Raw genomic sequence first — 23,959 nt, 5'->3', positions numbered from 1 at the left:
CAGAATGTCTCCTTACCTTCTTCCCCTAAATGGCCCAATTCCTGTCTCCTTATTTTTCTCTAGTGGTATGGATTCGAGGGCAGGGCAAGAACCTAGGTAGTGTCTACTAAAGGATGTCTTGTTACCTTGTCTAGTTTGTCTATTGAAGAGCCGATGGCACGGAACTTGCTTTCAGGAACACCACAGACAGCAAACACTCCATCCACAATCCGCCGGTCATTGACCTGTGAATTCACTGTAGGTAACCTAAGTGCCCTGTCAATACCCTTTCCCTCAAAACAATGACAGTATCTACTCTACTGATTCATTAAAGGGATAGAAAGGAAATCTCAAAAGAAGAGTACATATATAAGAAATGCAACAGCTAGACTAAGAAAGTCCTAGAGCTTCAGGCTTAAAGGTTGGGGTCACCTAGATTTAGGACTTGCATAAACAATATCAAGCCAAAAAAAAAAAAAACAATATCAAGCCAAATCCAGACTTCTTTCCCATGTCCTCAGCCCTAGCCTTACCTTAATGAGAAAGTCCCCCAATTGCAGCCCACTTAGGATTTCACACACAATCTTCAAACATTCTGCATCAGGGATCATAGGGTCAAACTGACCAGCAATGTCAAAATCCTACAGCAAAGAAAAAGATGGAAAAAACCTCCAATTCCAACCTCAGCCAATTCCAAGGTTGTGGTCCCCAAAACCCTCCAACTGTGCTGCTCCCATCTAGTCACTTACACACTGGCAGAACTCCCTGTAGCGGCCTTGGGCCATTGTTGGGCTCTCCCGCCGCCACACTTTTCCAATATGATAGCGTTTCATCTTCTTCACTTTATTCATAGCCAGATAACGAGCAAAGGGGACCTCACATAAAGGTTAAGAAAGAAGCATACTTCTCAAGGCTTAGGCTCAGTATACAGACACTAAGGAGGATTGGACCTCAGTTGGATCTCATCCACCATGATGAGAACAAGGACCTTCTCTGTCTTTTTTCCCACTGTCCCAAGCAGTCATTGGCATTCAATATATATTGAATAGTATCAAACAAAGGAATCTCACCCAGCAAAAGTTCAGCAGAAAACAAGAGAACCAGAGACTGAAGTGACCCAAGAACTAACTTCAGACCTGGGCCATTTCTTCACATTCAGATTAATTCTCAGCCATCTTAAAATAGTCAAGCTTCCGAACTTGGACTGTCTACAAATTCTAAGCCATTTCTGAAGTATAAGCCAAGGACCATATGCATCTTAATTACCCAGGATGCCTGTTTAAATGGCAGATTGTTGAACCCCACTACAAAATTAGGAATCTCTGGAGCTGTGGCCAGGAATCTGTGCCTTGCAAGCTCCCTCAAAGGATTTTCATACACATTAAAGTTAAATGACAGGGCTCCGGGGCAGGATCCATTGACAGAATTGTCTCCAGAATTACTTCGGGGAGAAACTGGAAGTAATGGCTGCTACCAACAGATCTATGGAGTACCAGAGTTATTCTCCTCCCTTTTGTCAGAGAAAGCCCTCTAGCTTGGAAATAGATCAGGCTCCAGCACCCAGGATACAGTAAGGTCATAGCGAAGGGACAACAGCTCTCCGCCTTGATCCTTCAGATCATAAATGAGCCCAGAGTCTTCTCCATACTTCTCAGTGAGCATTTCCTGTAGGAGTCAAACAGAAAAAGCCACAGTTCAAAGGATGACTCCAAAGTACAGAAGAGAAACCCTATAAGACACTGAAAATAGGTGAAGAAATGGGATTCAAGGCAATCTTTCTTCTCCCCTACCTTTAGCTCAAAAGCGGGAGTATCCAATCCCTTTGCTCCATGACGTTTAAAGCAACTGATGACCAAATCAAGAATTTTTTCCTTCACAACCATCTGCTGGGGACTAAAATCCCTGGTGCCCTAGAAACCAGAAGGAGACATAGTGAAAACAAAAACAAAAAATAAATCCATTTAAGACAAGGAGTTGAACTACACCTATACTAGAGCTGAGATTTCCTGATTTCAGATGACTCTGAACCCACCAAGTATCGCAAGAATAGTAGTTGTTTTGCTTTTGTTTTTTTGTTTGTTTTTTTTTAACTTAGCTTAAGAGGACATTAAAATGGCTCAGAGAGATGAGCAGAGCAGAAATCAGTCCATCACGGAACTCTAAATGGGGTAAGGTGGGCAAAAGGCATTACCTTTGGGGTCTTGATAATAAAATTTGGTTTCTCTTGATGTGGTTTCAGTTGGGATGTTAACACTGCCTCTGCAACCTGGCAGAAAAAGGAATATGAGATGTGACTTCTCTGGATACTGGCAGGGCCTGTGACATCTCTGACCCTCTGGATCACCAACCTGCAAAGACTCTTAACTCTGAGCAACAGGAAGCCAGAATATTATTTCATCTATCCCAATCTCAGCTCTACCCTCAAGAACCATGTTGTACCTATAATACAATTATACGTGTAGAATATATGATGAGATCAAATCTTCATTACAAAAGCTTCCTTACTATATTTGGATTTTTGAAATGTCTCAAAAAGCGTAAGCACCTGAGAAAAATGAACACACAGAATAACCCAACATTACAACCACCAACCATTTAGAGGTAGAGATTATTATGATCTTCTGCAGTTCTCTGTTCCTACTCAAATGGAAAAGAAAAAAAAAGAATTTTTAAGGTAGCACTGGTTATCAGGTTTGGAAACAAGGAAAATGCAACTTGGAAGACAGGAGAACCAGCCCAAGGACACAGAGCAAGCCTGTGGAATAAAAAATGGATTTCCTTATTGAAATAAAAAACTCAAGATGGGGCCAGGCGTGGTAGTTCCCACCTGTAGTCCCAGGACTCTAGGGGAGGCCAGAGCAGGTGGATGACCTGAGCTCAGGAGTTCCAGACCAGCCTAAGCAAAAAGCAAGGCTAAAAATAGAAAAACAAGCCAGGCATTGTGGTGGGCACCTGTAGTCTCAGCTACCCTGCAGGCTGAGAAAAGGGGATCACCTGAGCCCAGGAATTTAAGGTTGCTGTGAGCCAGGATGCCATGGCACTCTCCCCATTGCTCAGAGTGAGATGTCTCAAAAAACAACCCAAAACAAACAAACAAAAAAACCTCAAGTCTGGTAAGATGCTGGGAGACTGAATATTAATAAAAGATCTTGTTTATGACAGCACAAAACATCTGCTAAGAGGACAACAGAGTCTTTCCCAAGCAAAACAAAACAGAATCAGTGACTTTACAAACAGTAGACTGTATGCTCTTCCAGAAATAGAGGGTGTAGTAATTCTATACTATATCAATTTTCTCCCTGAAGAGATGTTCAAGTTTACAATCCTTTATCTACAATTCCAAAATCAAAAAAATCTCTGAAATCTGAAAAAATTTTTTTGAAATTCATTTTTGGGATAATTTTTTTTTTTTGCAGTTTTTGGCCATAGCTGGGTTTGAACCCGCCATCTCCAGCATATGGGGCCGACGCCCTACTCCTTTGAGCCACAGGCGCCGCCCCATTTGGGGGATAAATTTTAATGTGAGCTCTCTTATAGTCTGCAGCCATCTCAATTTAGTGGAAATGTTGATATATTCTGCTTAAAATATGTATAACATTATGTTTGACTCAAAGAGTTTCAGATAAAGGGGTGTGGATCTGTATTAAAATACTCCCAAGGGGCCGGGCGCGGTGGCTCAGGCCTGTAATCCCAGCCCTATGGGAAGCTGAGACATGTGGCAAGAGCAAGATCGATCCCGTCTCTAAAAAAATAGCTGGGGGTTGTGGAGGGTGCCAGTAGTCCCAGCCACTTGGGAGGCTGAGGCAAGAGGATCGCTTGAGTCCCAGAGTCTGAGGTTGCTGTGAGTTATGATGCTACGGCACTCTACCGAGGGCGACAAAGTGAGGCTCTGTCTCAAAAATAAATAAATAAATAAAATACTCCCTTACTATGATCAATAGATAAGTCATTTACCCTTGCAGCCTCCGTTTCTTCAATTGTAAAGTGAAAAGAAAAACCCTAGCCTTTCAAGATTTCTGTAAGGATTATGAGACAAAGCATCCAAAACGCTTAGTTCAATGAGGGTACATAGTAGGCACTCAATAAAAATACTACTGGAATACAGGCTACGAGTCCAAGCTTTCGCACCTGGAGGCCCAGCCGAGACAGACTGGAGCTATTTGAATATTGCTCACCTGGCTATGACAATGGACCGCCCCAGGGAAAAAAGTGCAGGACGGTCGCAGGAACTGGCTGAGCAGGGTAACCCAGGCCCTCCTGGGCAGGAGTCCTAGCTGGGGCATCCCGCAGCAAGACGCCGGCTTTGTGGGACAGGAGCCAAAGGCCTGGGAATGAGGCAGGTTAGAATGGACCCCAGGAAAGGCGCAGACTGCTGTATCGCTGAAGTCTGAGCACTATCCCAGCTTTTGTGCACCTTACAAATGCAGAAGTCTGATCTCTGAAATTCCCAGGGTTCCTTTGCAGGCAGCTCAGGCACTTCCGATAGCTGCCGGAAGTCGTGTTTGTATTCGATGAGGGCTCTCTAGGCATGCTGGGCCGCGACTCGATAGCCGGAAGTCATCCGGGCAGAGGCTACCACCGCCGGTCTAGGCAGTAGTCAGGTTCGGCGGGCAGAATGGCTGAACGTGCGGCGCTGGAGGAGCTAGTGAGAGCTCAGGGAGAGCGTGTGCGGGGTCTCAAGCAGCAGAAGGCTAGCTCCGAGCAGGTGCGACCAAAGTGGCAGGGAGGGGGCCAAGGCGAGGAGGACATAAAGCTAGAGTGGTCTGGACATGGGGGGATGGAACTGGACTGGCAGGGAAGAGGATGAGCTGGGTGGGGCGGTATCCCGGGTGGGTTCCTGAGATAAGCAAAGCTAGGCCCTAGCAGAAGATCTTCCACAGATCATGATGAGGGCGGAATACTGAATGTATGCTTGGGGAGGGAGGAGAGTGACAGATGGATAGCCCAGCTCTTTCTTTCCCTCCACAGATCGAGGAGGAGGTGTCAAAACTCCTGGAACTAAAAGCACAGCTGGGCCCCGATGAATGCAGACAGAAGTTTGTGCTCAAAACCCCCAAGGTAATATCATTCCGGAGCCTCTGAGAGGGTCTGTAATTCCATTCACAAAGGTACATATGTCTGCTTGCCTGAACCAGATCATTGGAAAAGATCTGAAATATTGCAGAAAACGACGATTGCTCAGGTCACTGGGCTGGATTGGACTCTTCCTGAGTCATTCTGGGATGGTATTAGTGATGGCAAAAACCAGGTCAGCTGGATGATCAGGGGAGTTGGCCCGTTGCTGTTACTCCTTTCATTTACTGAATGCTTACTATGTCTCTATCACTGAATATAAATAAAGTGTGCCCTCAGGGAGCCTACATTCTACTAAAGGAGATAAACTTAGAACAAATAATCCCACACATGGATATGTAATTACAAATTATGATAAATGATATAAATTAGCAACTATGTTCTGAGAGAAATAAGGGAGAACTGGGGGAGGGTGGATCTGAGAAAGCCTCACTAAGGAACTGATATACTAAATGACCTAACAGATAAAGTAGGAGATAGCCAGAGAAGAGTGTGAGGAAGGTAGGGTCCAGGTAGAATATGGATTTTTTTTGTTTGTTTGTGAGAGTCTCAAGCTGTTGCTCTGGGTAGCCATGGCGTCACAGCTCACAGCAACCTCAAACTCCTGGGCTCAGTCAATCCTTAGACCTCAGTCTCCAGAGCAGCTGGCACTAAAGGCACATGCCAATATGCCCAGTTAATTTTTCTGTTTTTAGTAGAGCTAGGTGCCTACTTGCATTCTGGGAGAAAAAGCAACATTTTTTTTAACTCAATACAATAATAAAAAGATTTATATTAGGTATTATAAGTAATGCAGAGATGATTTAAAGTATATGGGAGGGTATCCAAATAATATGCCATTTTATATAAGGGACTTGAGCATCCTTTGATTGTGGTATCCATAGGGGTCCTGGAACCAATCCCTCTCAGATACCTAGGGACAATTGTATTTAATAAGTATTTGAAATTAGAATTCCAAAAAAGAGGGGAGATTCTCTTCCTTATGTTAAGATCAATTCTTTACACATTTAAATTCATTGAGCTGTTTCTTTTTATATACAACTCATTTTCAAGAGTTCAAGAAACAGGGTAAAATCCCAAAGCAGTGATAATCAATGATTATTCAAACTCTTAGATGAAGAACTTAATGGGGGCGTTTATGACAGATCAACCCGTCCTCACCTAAATCCAATTATCAGTCTTAACATCACTGAAAGTAGGACAACCAGATATGTTCCTGCTAATGTGATGCAATAAGAAGTACACAGCACCATCTATGAAATATTCTTCCCACGTAAAATTGAACCTGAATCTAATCAGGCTTTTAGATTAACTGTCAGTTCACAGGAAATACTGGAAATGGAAGAACATATTAAATTACACATCAAAGATACTGTTAGCCAAATTTAGAACCTGAAAAAAATTTTAGGACAAATGACTCAATTTCCTCAACAAATAAATGACAGTTTTTAAAAAAGAGAGAAAACTAGATATATTTAACAGACATATCAGCCAAGTACAATACACAAGACTTCATTTAGAATCAAATAAGCCAACCATAAAAAGATATTGAGGCAATTAGGGAAAATTGAGCATGGCTTAGGATTAGATAATGTCAAAGAGTTGTTAGTTTTGTTGGTTATAAGAAAAGTATTATAGAGTTTGGGGTTTTTTTTAAGTCCTTATGTATTAGAGAATTATACTGAATTATTTATAGGTGAAGAAATATGATGTCTGGGATTGATTTTAAAATAACAGGGTTGACTGGGCGGCGCCTGCGGCTTAGCGAGTAGGGCGCCAGCCCCATATACCAAGGGTGGCAGGTTCAAACCCTGCCCCAGCCAAACTGCAACAGAAAATAGCCGGGCATTGTGGTAGGCGCTTATAGTCCCAGCTACTCTGGAGGCTGAGGTAAGAGAATCATGTAAGCCCAAGAGTTTGAGGTTTCTGTGAGCTGTGATGCCACGGCACTTTACCAAGGGTGACAGAATGAGATTCTGTCCCTAAAAAAAAATATGGGGTGACCATAAAGTTCATGTGCAATTTTAAATCGCACGCTATTTTAAATTGCACATGAACTTTATAGCCACCCTGTACTTTAGAAAAAAATGTTGGAGTTTAAATGAAATAATAATAGCAGCTGTTGGATGGGGCACTGGCTCATGCCTGTAATCCTGGCACTTTGGGAGGGCAAGGTGGTGAATTATTTGAGCTCAGGAGTTCGAGACCAGCCTGAGCAAGAGCAAGACCTCATCTCATTTAAAAATACAGAAAAGGGGCGGCGCCTGTGGCTCAGTCAGTAAGGCACGACCCCATATACTGAGGGTGGCAGGTTCAAGCCCAACCCCGGCTGAACTGCAACCAAAAAAAAAAAAAAAAAAATAGCCGGGCGTTGTGGCGGGCGCCTGTAGTCCCAGGTACTCGGGAGGCTGAGGCAAGAGAATCGCTTAAGCCCAGGAGTTGGAGGTTGCTGTGAGCTGTGTGATGCCATGGCACTCTAGCAAGGGCCATAAAGTAAGACTCTGTCTCTACAAAAAAAATAAATAAATAAATAAAAATACAGAAAAAGTAGCCAGGCATAGTGGCTCACGCCTGTAGTCCCAGCCACTCAGAAGGCTAATGCTAATGCAAGAGGATTGCTGGAGCCCAAGAGTTTGAGGTTGCTGTGAGCTATGATGACACCACTGCACTCTACCCAGGGTGACAGAATGAGACTCTGTCTTAAAAAACAAAAGAAAAACAAGTGGTTACATCTGGGTAAAGGATACATGGTAATCTATAATACCACTCTCTATATTGTGTCTTTGAAAATGTCCATAATATGTTAAAAGTAAATAAAATTATGTTGGAGAGTTAATATCCACTTTAGTTTGTTGCAACACACTTCTTGATTTGTAATTCATATTAACAATAGAAAACCTCCTATTGTGGGGACAAGACTCTAATAATACTAAAATGCTATTTGCCTTTTTTTTTTTTTTTTGTAGAGACAGAGTCTCACTTTACCGCCCTCGGGTAGAGTGCTGTGGCGTCACACGGCTCACAGCAACCTGTAACTCTTGGGCTTACACGATTCTCCTGCCTCAGCCTCCTAAGCAGCTGGGACCACAGGCGCCCGCCACAACGCCCGGCTATTTTTTTGTTGCAGTTTGGCTTGGGCTGGGTTTGAACCCGCCACCCTCTGCATATGGGGCCGGCGCCCTACTCACTGAGCCACAGGCGCCGCCTTTTATACTGTGTTGACATTTGTACTAAAGGTACAAAAGCACTGATGAGTAGAACTGCTGGTGCTTTAGTATGAATCAAAACTGGCACTAAACTGTATTAGCCTGTATGTTTACTGCCATGTGATAACAGTTAAAAAAAATTCAGTCTTAAGAATGCCTCTGTCCCATGGGCGGCACCTATGGTTCAAAGGAGTAGGGCGCCGGCCCCATATACCGGAGGTGGAGGGTTCAAACCCAGCCCTGGCCAAAAAAAAAAAAGGCAAAAAGAAAAAAAATAGAATGCCTCTGCCCCATGATTGCATTAATGTACACAGCTATAAATTAATAATAAATAAATAAATAAATAATTAGAAAGTCTCTGATTAGGCTCAGCGCCCTTAGCACAGTGGTTATGGTGCCACATACACCAAAGTTGGTGGGTTTGAACCAGGCCCAGGCCAGCTAATCGACAATGACAACTGCAACAAACAAAATAGCCGGGCCTTGGGGCAGGCATCTGTAGTCCCAGCCACTTGGGAGGCTGAGGCAAGAGAATTTGCTTGACACCACAGCACTCTACCTAGGGCAACATAGTGAGACTCTGTCTCAAAAAAAGAAAAGAAAAGATAGAATGTCTCTGATTAAATAGTAAAAATTAATTTTATTGAATCCTTTTTTTTAAATTATTTTTTATTAAATCATAATTTTGTACACTGAAGCATTTATGGGGCTCAGGGTACTGCTTCGATATACAATGTGAAGTGCTTACATTGAACTAAATAACATATCCATCACAACTATACTCATTTCTTAATGGTTTTGAAATGTACCATTGCCTCATGCACATTAGATGAGGTACCCCCGAATACCCTCCCTCCTCCTATATCCCCCCTCCCCTCCGCTCCCCTCTCTCTCTTTCCTTCAACTTTCTGGACCATGGTTATGTTTTATTTTTCATATGCATGTATAGATGGTTATATATTGATTTCATAGTAGTGTTGAGTACATTGAATACTTTTTTTCCCATTCTTGAGATACTTTACTAAGAAGAATATGTTCCAGCTCCATCCAGGTAAACATGGATGTGAAATCGCCATCCTTTTTTATGACTGCATAGTATTCCATGGTGTACATATACCACAATTTGTTAATCCATTCATGGGTTGATGGGCACTTGGGCTGTTTCCATGTCTTGGCTATTATGAATTGGGCTGCAGTAAACATTCTGGTGCAAATGTCTTTGTTGTAAAATAATTTTTGATCATCTGGGTATATACCTAGTAGAGGAATTGCAGGATTGAACGGTAGGTCTACTTTTAGTTCCTTGAGTGTTCTCCAAACTTCTTTCCAAAAAGGTCTTATTAGCTTACATTCCCACCAGCAGTGTAGAAGCATTCCCTTCTCTCCACATCCTCGCCAAATCTGTAGTTTTGGTTTTTGTGATGAGAGCTAATCTTACTGGAGTTAGATGATATCTCAAAGTGGTTTTGATTTGCATTTCTCTGATAATTAAAGATGATGAGCATTTTCTTCATGTGTTTGTAGGCCATGTGCAGGTCTTCATCAGAGACATTTCTGTTCAAGTCTCTTGCCCACACAGAAATGGGGTTATTTATTCTTTTCTTATTGATTAGTTTGAGTTCTCTGTAGATTCTGGTTATCAGACCTTTGTCAGAAGCATAATCTGCAAAAATCTTCTCCCATTTTGAAGGTTGTCTGTTTGCTTTATTGCTGTGCTCTTGGCCGTGCAAGAGCTTTTTAGTTTGATCAGATCCCAGTAATGTATTTTAGGCGTTGCTTCAATTGCGGGGAGCAGGGGGGTCCTCCTCATAAAATATTCTCCTAGGCCGATTTCTTCAAGTGTTTTCCCTACACTCTCTTCTAGTATTTTTATAGTTTCATGTCTTAAGTTTAAATCTTTTATCCAGTGAGAATCAATTTGTGTTAACGGTGAAAGGTGGGGTCCAGTTTCAGTCTTCTACAGGTTGCCAGCCAGTTCACCCAGCACCATTTGTTAAATAGGGACTCTTTCCCCCACTGAATATTTTAGATAGGCTTGTTGAAGATAAAATGACAGTCAATAGCCTGGTTCATCTCTTGGTCCTCTATTCTGTTCCATAAATCTACCTCTCTGTTTTTGTGCCAGTACCATGCTGTTTTGATCACTATAGATTTATAGTATAGCCTGAAGTCTGGTAATGTGATATCCTCCTGATTTGTTCTTATTTCTGAGTAATATGTTTGCTATTCGAGGTTTTTTCTGATTCCATATAAAACGAAGTACTATTTTTTCAGGTTCTTTAAAGTATGACAATGGTGCTTTAATAGGGATTGCATTAAATCTGTGGATTGCTTTGGGTAGTATGGACATTTTAACAATGTTGATTCTTCCCAGCCATGAGCATGGTATGTTTTTCCATTTGTTAACATCTTCAGCTATTTCTTTTCTCAGAGTTTCATAGTTCTCTTTATAGAGATCTTTAACATCCTTTGTTAGGTAAATTCCCAGATATTTCATCTTCTTTGGCATAGAAGGGACATTTCTTAAACTAATAGAGGCCATCTACAGCAAACCCACAGCCAGTATCATATTGAATGGTGTAAAATTGAAACCCTTTCCACTCAGATCAGGACCGAGGCAAGGATGCCCACTGTCTCCACTACTATTCAACATAGTAATGGAAGTCTTAGGCATCACAATCAGGCAAGAGAAGGTGATCAAGGGTATCCAAATAGGGTCAGAGGAGATCAAACTCTCACTCTTCGCTGATGATACGATCCTATACCTGGAAAATCCCAAGGACTCAACTTCAAAACTCTTAGAAGTGATCAAGGAATACAGCAGCATCTCAGGATACAAAATCAATACTTACAAGTCAATAGCTTTTGTATACGCTAACAATAGTCAAGCTAAAAAAAACAATCAAGGACTCTATTAATTTTATTGAATTTTGACACGAGTACTCTCATTAAATATTCACTGTAATGAAATGGGAAGTACACATAAAGCATTTCTATTGCACTCCATGGTAGGGGAAATGCTTATCCTATTCTTCCAGTTGTGAGCTGAACTAGCTACGTTTTTCATAGAACACGGTTTTTATTTTTTGTTTTTCATTTTTGAGACAGAGTCTCACTATGTTGACCTCGGTAGAGTGCAGTTGGCCTCACAGCTCATAGCAACCTCAAACTCTTTATGTTGACCTCGGTAGAGTGCAGTGGCCTCACAGCTCATAGCAACCTCAAACTCTTGGGCTTAAGCAATTCTCTTGTCTCAGCCTAAATAGCTGGGACTACAGGCGCCTGCCACAACGGCCTGCTATTTTTTGTTGCAGTTGTCATTGTTTACCTGGCCCTGACCAGGTTCAAAACCCCCAGCCTCGGAGTATGTGGCTGGCACCATAACCACTGTGCTATGGGCACCAATCCTTTTCGAATGAACCACTAAAAAATAAGTTATGGTTTTGCAGACTTGCAAATACCAGTTATGGTATTTGGCAGACATTTTTTGTAAAAATGAACGAAATTAGACTTGTCACCTCAAGGAAAGCATCTGACGGTATTTGTTGCCATTGATAAAATTCAAGCATTCATTTACAGTATTTTTCAACTTTTTTACTGTTTTTTTTTTTGTGTGTGTGGGTTTTTTTTTTTTTTTTTTGGCCGGGGCTGGGTTTGAACCCGCCACCTCCGGCATATGGGCCTGGCGCCCTACTCCTTGAGCCACAGGCGCCACCCCAACTTTTTTTTATTCTAATAGCACACTTGAGCCTATAGTTAAACTTTTGCAGATAAATTATGTTGATCAAAAAAAGAGTAAAAAAGAGAATATACTTACTACGTCTTGAACTTCTTTTGAAAATAACCTAATTAATGATCTTTAAAAATGTTCAGGCTAGGTGTGGTGGTTCATGCCTGTAATCCTAGCACTCTAGGAGGCCTAGGTGGGTGGATCACTTGAGCTCAGGAGTTTGAGACCCCCATCTCTACTAAAAATGAAAAACTGAGGCAAGAGGATCACTTCAGCCTGAGAGTTTGAGGTTGCTTTGAGCTATGAGGCCACGGCACTCTAACAAGGGCAACAAAGTGAGACTCTGTCTCAAAAAAATAAAAATAAAATAAATAAAAATGTTCAAGGTATGATGGTTGAAAATCACTGATTTAGAAGTTAGAATTTTAGAAACAACTTGACAGCTTGTTAATACTTAAAAACTTTCCTGATGAGGTTTTTGGTGATTTTAACAAATACGGCTTTCTGATAATGAAATATATCAACAGTTGTTATATAACTATTATCAGTGAACTAATATTTTCCAAATGACTAATGTATGATGTTATAAAATCTTTCATGGGCAAAGGATCCTTTCAAAGTACAAGATAAAGTAATGAATATTTTTTTATTTGGAAAAATGTACATCATATAAAATTTACCATTTTAATGTTTTTTAAGTGTACAACTCAGTAGCATGAAATATATTCACACTGTTGTACAACCATCACCCCTAGCCATGTTTGGAATTTTTTGTATCCCAAATTGAAACTCTATACTCATTAAACAGGATTCCGCCCCCGCCCCAGCACCTCATGAGCACTATGTTATTTTCTGTCCCTATGAATTTGACTACTCTGCATACCTTATGTAAGTGAGAGACTAATGGATTTTAATGTAACAGTATGAAAAGTTCATTGATATAGTTTTCAGATTCCACATTGCAACGAATCTTTAAGAAACTTCCACTTGTTGGATTTTGATATAGTAGGAAAGAATATCCACAGTTAGCTGAAAAGTTTATTCACATACTCCTCCCTTAGTCAGAATACATGTGCAAAGAGAAAAAATACTTCTCCTTTTACAACTGTGTATCTGTGTAAGGTTAGATTTTTCTTCATATAGTTCATCCAGCACAACATACCATCAAAGAGTGGATATGAAAAGCATGTGAGAATCCAGCTATCTTCTATTAGGCAGGACAGAAAGATTTCCAAAGATGTAAATCAGTGCCGCTCCCCTCACTAAATCTTTTTTGTTTTGGAAAATAGTTACATATTTCCTTGAATATTATATGTGTTAATAGTAGTGGATTTATTATTTTTTAAATGAATATTTTTAATTTTTTACAATTTTAATTTCTGATACAGAAATATATATAACTATAACTATAAACATTGGTAAGTATAATCTACTTTGGAGTCCTTAATAAATAGTAAGAATGTAAAGAGGTTCTAAAACCAAAGACTTTGGAGTAGGTAAAGTTCCAGACTAGAAGCTGTGACATGGAAAAAGAACAAAATTCTGGTCCTGACTGCCACAAATATGCAGAGTGTCCTTTGGTAATGATTTAATTTCTCAACATCCTGTCATTCATCTATAAAATGTGTCTGCCAAGCCTATGTCATAGGGCTGTTATCAGGAACAAATTAGAGAACAGAATTAATTAGAACTTAAGAAAATTTATGTTGGGCTTGGCACCTGTAGCTCAAGCGGCTTAGACGTCAGCCACATACACCAGAGCTGGTGGGTTCGAATCCAGCCTGGGCCTGCCAAACAACAATGACAACTACAACCAAAAAATAGCCAGGTGTTGTGGTGGGCGCCTGTAGTCCCAGCTACTTGGGAGGCTGAGGTAAGAGAATCACTTAAGCCCGGGAGTTGGAGATTGCTGTGAGCGCTAATGCCACGGCACTCTACCCAGGGCTACAGCTTGAGGCTTGGTCTCAAAAAAAAAAAAAAAAAATTGGGGATCAAATAATTGAGCCAGGCTGTATTGGTTATGTGCCTGGTATCAGATAGGTGTTTTCTATTAGACAGGGAAACGTTTAGTTATCCCAGAAAGTTTTTAGATAAACTGCTTAGAGAAAAGAGTTCCAAGAAATCTAGAAAATAGAACTAAATATAAAAGGGAGTGTAATTTAGAAGGTGAGTAGCAAATGGGTGTGGGAATTAATAAGGAAGTACTTGTACTTGTTTTACAACTCAGTGGCCTATAGGAAAATCGGTTTAGGGCAAAATTCGCTTTCCTCATTGTTGAGGTTAACCATTTATGTTTCCAGATCTTACTGTTCTTGTTTTAAAGTCTCATCCCTGGGTCTTTGGCTGATTTTGACTCCAAGGGCACAAGAGACTACAGTCCCCGGCAGATGGCAGTTCGGGAGAAGGTGTTTGATGTAATCATCCGCTGCTTCAAGCGCCATGGTGCAGAAGTAATTGATACACCTGTGTTTGAACTAAAGGTGAGGGGAAACTGCATGGTGGAATAGTGGGTAAGTGAAAAACAGAGAATGACAAGAAAGTGAGGACTCAAAGGCTTTGTGGACATAGCCCAGTATTTTCTCCACTGAGAACATGGACAGGACTGGCTTAGAAGGAGAGGGCCTGTCTTTTATTTATCTTGGTTGTGGCCAGCAGCTCACAAAAGAGAGCCCTTTTTAGGAGTAGAAGTTGTTCTGGCTTCTGTCTACATCAAATTTCATGATGCCTGTACTTGGGACGTTTTCTAGATACATGCAGAGCACACATATGCACATATAAATATGTAACCAGTCTCCTATTGATGGATCTTGTGGTTGTTTCTAGTTCTTCGCTATTAAAACCCAAATCGCATCCAGGTGCGGTGGCACAAACCTATACTTCCAGCTACTTAGCAGGCCGAAGCAGGAGTTTGAGGTTGTGCTGTTTTATGATCACACCTGTGAATAGTTACTGCACTCCGGCCTGGGCAACATAGTGAGACCTGATCTCTAAAACAATGATCAACTCAACCTTCCTAATGCTGCGACCCTTTAATATAGTTCCTCATGTTGTGGTGACCCCCAACCATAAAATTATTTTCATTGCTACTAAATGCTACTGTACTAAAGGGTCACGGCATAAGAAATGAAAATAATTTTATGGTTGGGGGTCATCACAATGTAAGAAATTGTATTAAAGCGTCGCAGCGTAAGGAAGGAAAATAATTTTATGGTTGGGGGTCATCACAACATGAGGAACTGTATTAAAGGGTCCCGGCATTAGGAAGATTGAGAACCACTGCTCTAAAACAAAACCAGATTGCAACATTCCCTGCTAAAACCCACTGCAATAATAATATAATCCAAACTCTTTACTTAAGTTTATAAGACCCTTTATGGTCTGGCCACTAACTTTCTCTCCTAGTCGAATGCTATTCTTTCTCTTGCCCATCATGCTAGTCAGTCTTCTCTCTATTCATGGGACATACTAAATATGTATCTACCCCAGGACCCTTGCTCCTGCTCTTCCCTTTACCTGAACTCCTTTTCCCCAGCTATTTCCATGACTTATGTCAGATTAGAGAATACAGATTTTAATTTCAGAGCTCAGCTAAAATGCCACTTCTCAAACAATCTTCTCCAACTACCTTGTCTAAAGTAGCACTCTCACCTCAGCACCCGTAGTGGTCGGGGCACTGGCCACATACACCAGGGCTGGCAGGTTCGAACCTGGCCAGGGCTTGTTAAAAACATAGTGACAACAACAAAAAAAAATAGCCGGGCATTGTGGTGGGTGCCTGTAGTCCCAGCTACTTGGAAGGCTGAGGCAACAGAATTGCTTAAACCCAAGAGTTTGAGGTTGCTGTGAGCTGTGATGCTACAGCACTCTACCCAGGGCAACATAATGAGACTCTGTCTCTAAATAAATAAATAAAATAAAGTAGCCCTCTCCCTCTATCACACTGACCTATTTTATTACTTTCAGACTATGGCTATTTGAAAATTAGGTTAATTTGTTTCCTTGCATCATTAATATAGTACCTGTTTCCTTTTTCATAGATATATAATTACACATATTTATGGGAATATTTTTACCTACTATACTAGTTTGCTAGAATTGCCATTAACAGTACCACAGATGGGTGGCGCCTGTGGCTCAGTGAATAGGGCACCGGCCCCATATGCCGAGGGTGGCAGGTTCAAGCCCAGCCCCGGCCAAACTGCAACAACAACAACAAAAAAAATAGCCGGGCATTGTGGCTGGCGCCTGTAGTCCCAGCTGCTCGGGAGGCTGAGGCAAGAGAATCGCGTAAGCCCAAGAGCTGGAGGTTGCTGTGAGCCGTGTGACGCCACGGCACTCTACCAAGGGCAGTAAAGTGAGACTCTGTCTCTACAAAAAAAAACAGTACCACAGACTAGGTGGCCTAAACAACAGAAATTTATTTTCTCATAGTTCTGGAAGCTATAGGTCTAAAATAACATGTTGACAGATTTGATTCCTTCTGATAACCATGAGGAAAGGATCTATTCCAAGACTTTCTCCATGGATTCTAAATGGCCATTGTCTCTCTTTGTTGTCACATCATTTTTCCTCTCTATCTAAATTTTCCCTTCTTAAAAGTGAATCCAAGGAGAAGGTGCAGAGACTTATGCCAGCCCACATATTCAGGGCAGCAACCAGCTACTTTTGGACAAACATTACTCCACTCTTGCTCAAAATGCTGCCTCTCTTTTTTCTTTTCTAGCTGGCATTTAAAAATTTTTTAAAGTTGCTGAGCTGTGATCTGTGATAGTCTTCCAGCCCTTTCCACAGTGCTCAACGGAAGTGAAAAGTGAAATGAAAATAAGGAATAAGGAATAGTCAGAATTGTTGAAAGAACTGTGGCTAGTTCTGATGGATTGATTTTGCTTTTCCCTCTTGCTTACCTTGCCTCAAAAGCTGGATCTAGAGATCTTAACTACTGAGGACTTTGAATAAGTACATATTGTTCATATGATTTTTTTAAAAAGTGACATTTATGCCGGGCATGGTGCCTCATGCCCGTAATCCTAGCACTCTGAGAGGCCAAGGCAGGAGGATTCCTCAGGCTTAGGAGTTCAAGACCAGCCTGAGCAAGAGCAAGACCCCATCTCTACTAAAAATAGAAAAAAAATAGCTGGATGTTGTGTTGTGGTGGTCACCTGTAGTCTTAGCTACTGGGGAGGCTGAAGCAGGAGAATTACTTGAACCCAGGAGTTTGAGGTTGCTGTGAACTGGGCTGATGCCATGGCACTCTAGCTTGGGCAAGAGAGTAAGACTGTCTCAAAAAAAAAAGAAAGAAAGAAAGTAACATTTAGCTTTTCTTATCAATGGGCTGTATCTTTGAAAGTTCACATTCTTAAAATTTGCAATTTTTCATGCAGAATAAATAAACCTAGCGAAGACTCACATACAGATGACTAGGTTTTCACATAGCTAAATAAATAAATAAATAAATTTTCCCTTCTTATAATAACATATTGGATTAGAGTACACACTTATGACTTCATTTTAGTTTAAAGAACCTATCTCCAAATAGTCACATTCTAAAGTTACTGGGAGTTAGGTCTTCAAGATATGAATGGACATAATTCAGCTTGTAACACCAGTATATGAATGTTTCTTATTTTATACACGGGTAAATTTCAGGCTTTTCAATCTTTGCAAGTCTGGTAAGTGAAATATATTATTGCCTATTAAAGATAACACAGTGCAAGGACTGCTGTCATGTTCTTAAGACAGGCTTCTGGCATTGTTCAAAACATGTTTACCATTCTAATAAACCCACTTTTAGGAGTTTATCCTCAAGAAAAATATTTTTAAAACAGAAAATGCAATGTGCCCAAGGATGTTTGTTGAAATGTTATGAAAACTTTTTAAAAAGTGGGATAACCTAAACATCTAACAGTATAACATTAGGGAGGAGGTGAAGTACAGAGCTTCTGCTGGAATATTATACATCTTTTAAAAGTAATACTTCAGTCATAAAATGGAAATGGAAAAAGCAAAAAATACAAAATTGGTGTTTCCTTTTGATTATAACTACATCAAACACCTAAGATAGGGGATAAAGAGCACAGAAAAATGTAGATGAGTTGAAATCAGCCATGTCAGAGTGGTAGGTTTATATTTCCAAATTTTCCTTTTACTATAGAAATACAATTGGTTTTTTTTTTTTTTTTTTTTTTTTTGAGACAGAGTCTCAAGCTGTTGCCCTGGGGTGTCATAGCTCACACCAACCTCCAACTCAGGCTCAAGCAATCCTCTTGCCTCAGTTTTTCTATTTTTAGTAGAGACGAGAGACTTGCTCAGGCTAGTCTTGAACTCATAAGCTCAAGCAATCCACCCACCTTGGCCTCCCAGAGTGCTAGGATTACAGGCGTGAGCCACTGCGCTCAGCCTAGAAATATATTTTTTTTTAAGTTCCTTTTTTAATTGTTATATTTATTACCACATTTCTTTGTTTTCTCCAGGAAACACTGACCGGAAAATATGGTGAAGATTCTAAGCTTATCTATGACCTGAAGGACCAGGGTGGGGAGCTGCTATCCCTTCGCTATGACCTCACTGTATCTTTCTAAATTTGGGCCCTTAAGACTTTGGCTAGATTGACACCCCCTGGATGGAGCTATTTTTAGCCTCAGGTTTAGGGACAGGCAGATAGCTGGAGGATCAAACATGAGGCCTTTAGCAGTTAGAGGAATTACTTTTCTAAACCAGCAGTGGAACTTTGACTAAACATAGCATAACCTTAGAAATCTTCTGAGTCCTAAATGAAACCTCAGTTTTATGTCAGGGATTAGTTCCAACTCTGTAACACTCCCCTGTCCTGTCCAGGGGACAAAATCCTCCTTAATAGACCAACAACACATTTCCTTTGTCTCCAAGGTACACAAAGGATCATCTGCTTAGAAATCTCCCTTTTTCTGGTGCATAGCCAGTCTTCTCAGTCCCATGCCATGTTCAACATAGTCCAGGAGAGACACTGTCAAAGAGAAAGGAAACTTAATTCTTTCTTGAAACTTCCATCTGCTCCTCTTGGTAGCACAGTTAATTTCTTTCTAATGTCCAGAAATGCCGTTAATCTTATAGGTGGTTTTACTTGCCCTGGGAGGGGTTAAACCCCAACTGCTGTTGGTGCTAATAATCAACTTCCAGACAGAGACAGATGGAGTTTTCTCCTTAATTCTTTGTCATCAGGTTCCTTTTGCACGGTATTTGGCAATGAATAAACTCACCAACATTAAACGCTACCACATAGCAAAGGTATATCGGAGAGATAACCCAGCCATGACACGAGGCCGATACCGGGAATTCTACCAGTGTGTGAGTGTGGGAAATTATGGGATAGGATAAGTAACTCAGGTGCTCCCTCAAGCTAAAGTGGCACCATGGAGAACAGAGGAGAGTAAAATCTTTTCCATTTTACATATGAGTAAACTTGATATTGAACAGGTGAAGTGACCATAATGATAAGAAAGGCAAAATCAAGACTAGAAACTGTAGTCCACTGTACTTTATATTAAACTACAATAATATGATCACAGAATAGGATCAGGAAATTAGATTTGAGAGGCCAGATTATCCAGACTGATGGCAGAGCTTCTGGATCAGAGAAAATGGTTAAACACTAAGGCCATATAATTGCCCCAAAGTAATAGGAAGAATTAAAGAAGATGATGATGAAGAGGTAGTAAACAGAGGAATAGCCCAATAGATGAGAAAGAAAGCTAGGACTTGCAAAAGGCCCCCAAATGCAGAGGTTTTCCTCTGGTCTGATGTCAGACATAGACAGTGAAGGATATCTGTGGCTTGAGTTTCAAACAGGCCTACATGGAGAGCAGAACTCCCAGGAGTCCTCTTTTAAGGAGGTTGACCCTCTGAGATCTCTAGCTACCCTTCTTCCTGCAGGATTTTGACATTGCTGGGCAGTTTGACCCCCTGATCCCTGATGCAGAGTGCCTGAAGATCATGTGCGAGATCCTGAGTTCACTTCAGATAGGTGACTTCCTGGTCAAGGTCAGAGCCCATGGGGCTGGAAGGGTAAAGTAGGGTCTGGCCTCTCACAGAGAGACCAGTAACCCAAGTGACTGCTATTGAGGGTCATGTAAAGAATAGAAGATTCTCTCCTCACTGTGCATTGGGTCCCCACAGGTAAACGATAGGCGTATCCTAGATGGGATGTTTGCCATCTGTGGTGTTCCTGACAGCAAGTTTCGTACCATCTGCTCCTCAGTGGACAAGCTGGACAAGGTAATAACCCAAGCACTTAACTCCTCTTTTCCCAGGTCCCACTCTTCCTTGAGAAATGGAAAAGTTTAGGAGAAAGAGGTACTTCCCTCTGTGCCCACCAGAGAAAGATGAGCCCCAAGATGTAGGTTAGAGGATGGCTACTGCTCCAAAACCTTTCCCTAGGGAAGGTCCACACTTGCTGTATGGTGGGGAGGCTACACTGGGGTCCCTGACTATTATCTCTCTACCCAGGTGTCCTGGGAAGAAGTGAAGAATGAGATGGTGGGAGAGAAGGGCCTTGCACCAGAGGTGGCTGACCGAATTGGGGACTATGTCCAGCAGCATGGTGAGGAGCTGAACCCAGCCTCCCCAGCAGCATCCCAATCCCTTTAATCTTAAAGTTAAAATTATTCAAGATGTGTGTGTGTGTGTGTGTATATATATATATATATATATACACATACATGGGAAAGAGTGTGTGTGCACACATACATGCATGTGCAGTTTTAAGTCTAGGCAAAAAGGGGGACCCCCTACCTTTTTTTTCTTGTCAGTCTTATTCACAAATCTGTCTTTCCAGGTGGGGTGTCCCTGGTGGAGCAGCTGCTCCAGGATCTTAAGTTATCCCAAAATAAGCAGGCCTTGGAGGGCCTGAGAGACCTGAAGCTGCTTTTTGAGTACCTAACCCTGTTTGGCATCAATGACAAGGTGAGTCAAGTTGGGGATGGGAGATCTGGCTGAGTTCTGGGGCTTCAGGTCTCTAATTGTAATGTGCTGTTGACCTTGTCTTTGTCTCCACAGATCTCCTTTGACCTGAGCCTTGCTCGAGGGCTGGACTACTATACAGGGGTGATCTATGAGGCAGTGCTGCTACAGACCCCAGCCCAGACAGGGGAAGAGGCCCTGGGTGTGGGCAGTGTGGCTGCTGGAGGGCGCTATGATGGGCTAGTAGGCATGTTTGACCCCAAAGGGCGCAAGGTACCATGCGTGGGGCTCAGCATTGGAGTGGAGCGGATCTTTTCTATTGTGGAGCAAAGACTAGAGGTAGGTTCTTAGGGGTTGCAGAGGCAGTCTGAGCAGGTGGTTTCACACAAGCTAGCTCTGATCAAGCTTGCTGTTTTGGGCAAGAACCATCTCAGAAAAAAAGAGAAAAGATGATCGCTGTCCTTCACAGATTCCTACCCCATTACAGGCCAATTTAATAGATACTTAATCTTTCTTTCAGTGAAATCCTCTGCTCTGGGTCCTTCCTTCCCTCTGAGCTGTAAGTAATCTAGGCTGGTGTATCCAAGACCCAAATCATCTTCATGATACAGAAGGCTTAACAATTTGCTGTCATGTGCCAGACACTGTGTTTACAGGGGAGAGTGTTTCATGAATTATCTAATGTAATTCAACAGCCCTTTGATGTGGAACCTGAAGCACTGCAGGTCAAGTAATTAGCTCAAAGCTGTAAATATATAAGTGGCAACATCAGAATTTGAATCCAGGCAGTCTGACTCTAAATTCTTGCCCCTAACTACTCTGTAATATTGTCTTTTAAGTAAGAAGCACGTGTCTGCAGCCCTGAGATCCCTCAAATGGCTGCCTAGATTAACACCAAGGAAGCCTTTAACGGCGTCAAGCCCTTCTTTTTGCTGCTGCTCTTAAATGGCTGGTTGCATTTCATCCTCTGAGGAATACTCTAGCAACCTTCCTACCATTCCCTATGCCTTTTCTCTAAGGTGGAAACCACCTATGTTTCCCACTTGAGGTCATTATTCTAATAGGCATCTTATGTTGCAAGTACTATGAAAATAATTTTCCAGAAAAAGACAAACTGTAACAGGATTCTCCCTTACATACCCTGGGTTGTACCTGTAACTTAAGTATGACGAACATGGTCTCATAAATAGACAGATAGTAAGTAGGGACTAGAACTGCCAGGGTGATCTGATTGCCTGGGGTGGACTCATAGTACTACTTCTGCGTGGGTGACCTGGTGACTCTCTAAGGTACTAGAAGATGACCTTTAAGTTACTGTAAATAAGCTACCTTTTCTCTTTCCTTAGGTTATTTATTCTGACAAGTCATATGTACAAGTCAGTTCATCTCTTATATCTTCTAAGAGTTACTTTATGCCCAATTACTAGATAAGAAGACTGATGGGGTTCACCAAGTTTTACCTGGTCTCTCAAAATCCCAACTAAAGCCTGCTGTTTGCTCCTTGAAGGTGTTAGCCCAGCTCTCTGACTCTTACATGCCCCTTCCCTAGGCTTTGGAGGAGAAGGTACGGACTACAGAGACACAGGTGCTTGTGGCATCTGCACAGAAGAAGCTGCTAGAGGAGAGACTGAAGCTTGTCTCAGAACTGTGGGATGCTGGGATCAAGGTACAGGAGGCAAGCCCAAGGTGGCAGCAAACTTGGGAATGCTGGGCACAAACTAAATAAAAGCTCACCCCAGAGACTCCTGTGTGGGGTAGAGCTAAGAGCAAGGTGCTTGGCTGGGTGCCTATAGCTTACCCAGCTAAGGCACCAGCCACATACACCAGAGCTGGCCAGTTCGAATCCAGCCCGGGCCTGCTAAACAACAATGACAACTACAAGCAAAAAATAGCTGGGCGTTGTGGTGGGCGCCTGTAGTCCCAGCTACTTGGGAGGCTGAAGCAAGAGAATCACTAAAGCCCAGGAGTTGGAGGTTGCTGTGAGCTGTGATGCCGTGGCACTCTACCCAGGGCGAGAGCTTGAAGCTGTCTCAAAGAAAAAGAAAAAGAGCAAGGTGCTAGCTTGGGCCCCCCAGAGGTTGTCTCTGAGGACAGCAGAAGACAGCCTTTATCTTCTGTTCCCCTGCAGGCTGAACTGATCTACAAGAAGAACCCTAAGTTACTGAACCAGTTGCAATACTGTGAGGAGGCAGGCATCCCACTGGTGGCCATCATTGGCGAGCAGGAGCTCAAGGATGGGGTCATCAAGCTTCGTTCAGTGGCTAGCAGGGAAGAGGTGAGGAGGGGTGGGCAGAAAGGCTATGGGACAGGGAATGTATGCCACCTTGGCAGGTCCATGCCCATTCAAGAACTGAGCAAAAGCCTGGCATTCATGTTAGCACCAACTTATGAGGGACCTAAGGACTTAACCTTTTGCCTTGATAGATAAGATCAAGGTAAGATCTCCATCCCACACATACCCTATGTCTTTTTGGCTCTCCCAAGAAGCACTGTCTACTCTGAGGTGTCTGGGTTCCTGCTCCCAGCTGAGCCAAACCTGATGACTAGAGGAGGAAGTAGGCACTCAGGGAGCAGTGGAGTGGAAGATGCTTACACTACCCCTCCACCCCCTCCCTCCAGGTGGATGTCCGAAGAGAAGACCTTGTGGAGGAGATCAAAAGGAGAACAAGCCAGCCCTTCTGCATCTGCTGAACTGAGCAAACTGTCAGGAGGGAAGAAAGTGGGACTGGCGCTACTTGAGTCTAAGATAAAACTCTGCATACATACTTTAACAACCTTTGCACATTTCTGTTCCAGCAGGAAGACTTGAAAAGTGGTCAGAACAGAGGCTTTACAATTTTTATTATGGTTATTTTATTGGTAATTACTGGTAAAAATGGCCAGGTACTAGGCCATTTTCCACAGATGGCCCCAGGAGGTTAGTCCAATCTGTACTCCTGGGCTATAAGGGACCTGGCCCTAGATGGTCTTACCTGCTGGGCCCCACGGATGCCTTCCTACATCCAGTTGCCAAGGGCCAATAAAATGCCTAAACCAC

At 42.1% G+C, this 23,959-nt stretch overlaps 2 protein-coding genes across 4 annotated transcripts in view; one reads left to right on the top strand and one right to left on the bottom strand.

Moving 5' to 3' along the window:
* LOC128568756 (histidine--tRNA ligase, mitochondrial) overlaps positions 1-4,450 on the bottom strand; it is a 10,315-nt gene extending 5,865 nt beyond the window's left edge. For both annotated transcript variants that reach the window (XR_008375224.1, XM_053566616.1), the window contains exons 1-7: positions 4,155-4,450; positions 2,171-2,245; positions 1,770-1,889; positions 1,549-1,644; positions 729-854; positions 513-620; positions 126-224 (exon numbers count right to left, since the gene is read on the bottom strand). Coding sequence is in view for 1 of the 2 variants with exons in the window: in XM_053566616.1 (XP_053422591.1) it covers positions 126-224; positions 513-620; positions 729-854; positions 1,549-1,644; positions 1,770-1,889; positions 2,171-2,245; positions 4,155-4,262 (732 nt within the window). In the remaining variant the exon portion in view is untranslated. The remainder of the gene's footprint in view (positions 1-125; positions 225-512; positions 621-728; positions 855-1,548; positions 1,645-1,769; positions 1,890-2,170; positions 2,246-4,154) is intronic.
* HARS1 (histidyl-tRNA synthetase 1) lies at positions 4,440-23,959 on the top strand. 2 transcript variants are annotated; one of them, XM_053566614.1, is made up of 13 exons: positions 4,440-4,684; positions 4,948-5,037; positions 14,349-14,468; positions 18,459-18,554; positions 19,186-19,311; positions 19,897-20,004; positions 20,140-20,238; positions 20,470-20,563; positions 20,798-20,925; positions 21,019-21,261; positions 22,472-22,588; positions 23,051-23,197; positions 23,542-23,959. In XM_053566614.1, exons 1-13 carry the CDS (start codon positions 4,595-4,597, stop codon positions 23,611-23,613), a joined length of 1,530 nt encoding a protein of 509 aa, XP_053422589.1. In that variant the 5' UTR covers positions 4,440-4,594; the 3' UTR covers positions 23,614-23,959. The 2 variants fall into 2 exon arrangements, with proteins under 2 accessions (XP_053422589.1, XP_053422590.1); XM_053566615.1 differs by having other exon boundaries at positions 4,636-4,684; positions 14,289-14,468.

This window comes from Nycticebus coucang, chromosome 17 (genome assembly GCF_027406575.1).
Source record: "Nycticebus coucang isolate mNycCou1 chromosome 17, mNycCou1.pri, whole genome shotgun sequence".
In the NCBI taxonomy this organism is placed as follows: domain Eukaryota; kingdom Metazoa; phylum Chordata; class Mammalia; order Primates; family Lorisidae; genus Nycticebus; species Nycticebus coucang.
Note: the sequence above shows the minus strand (reverse complement) of the source record. Positions and strands in the feature narration are given on the sequence as shown.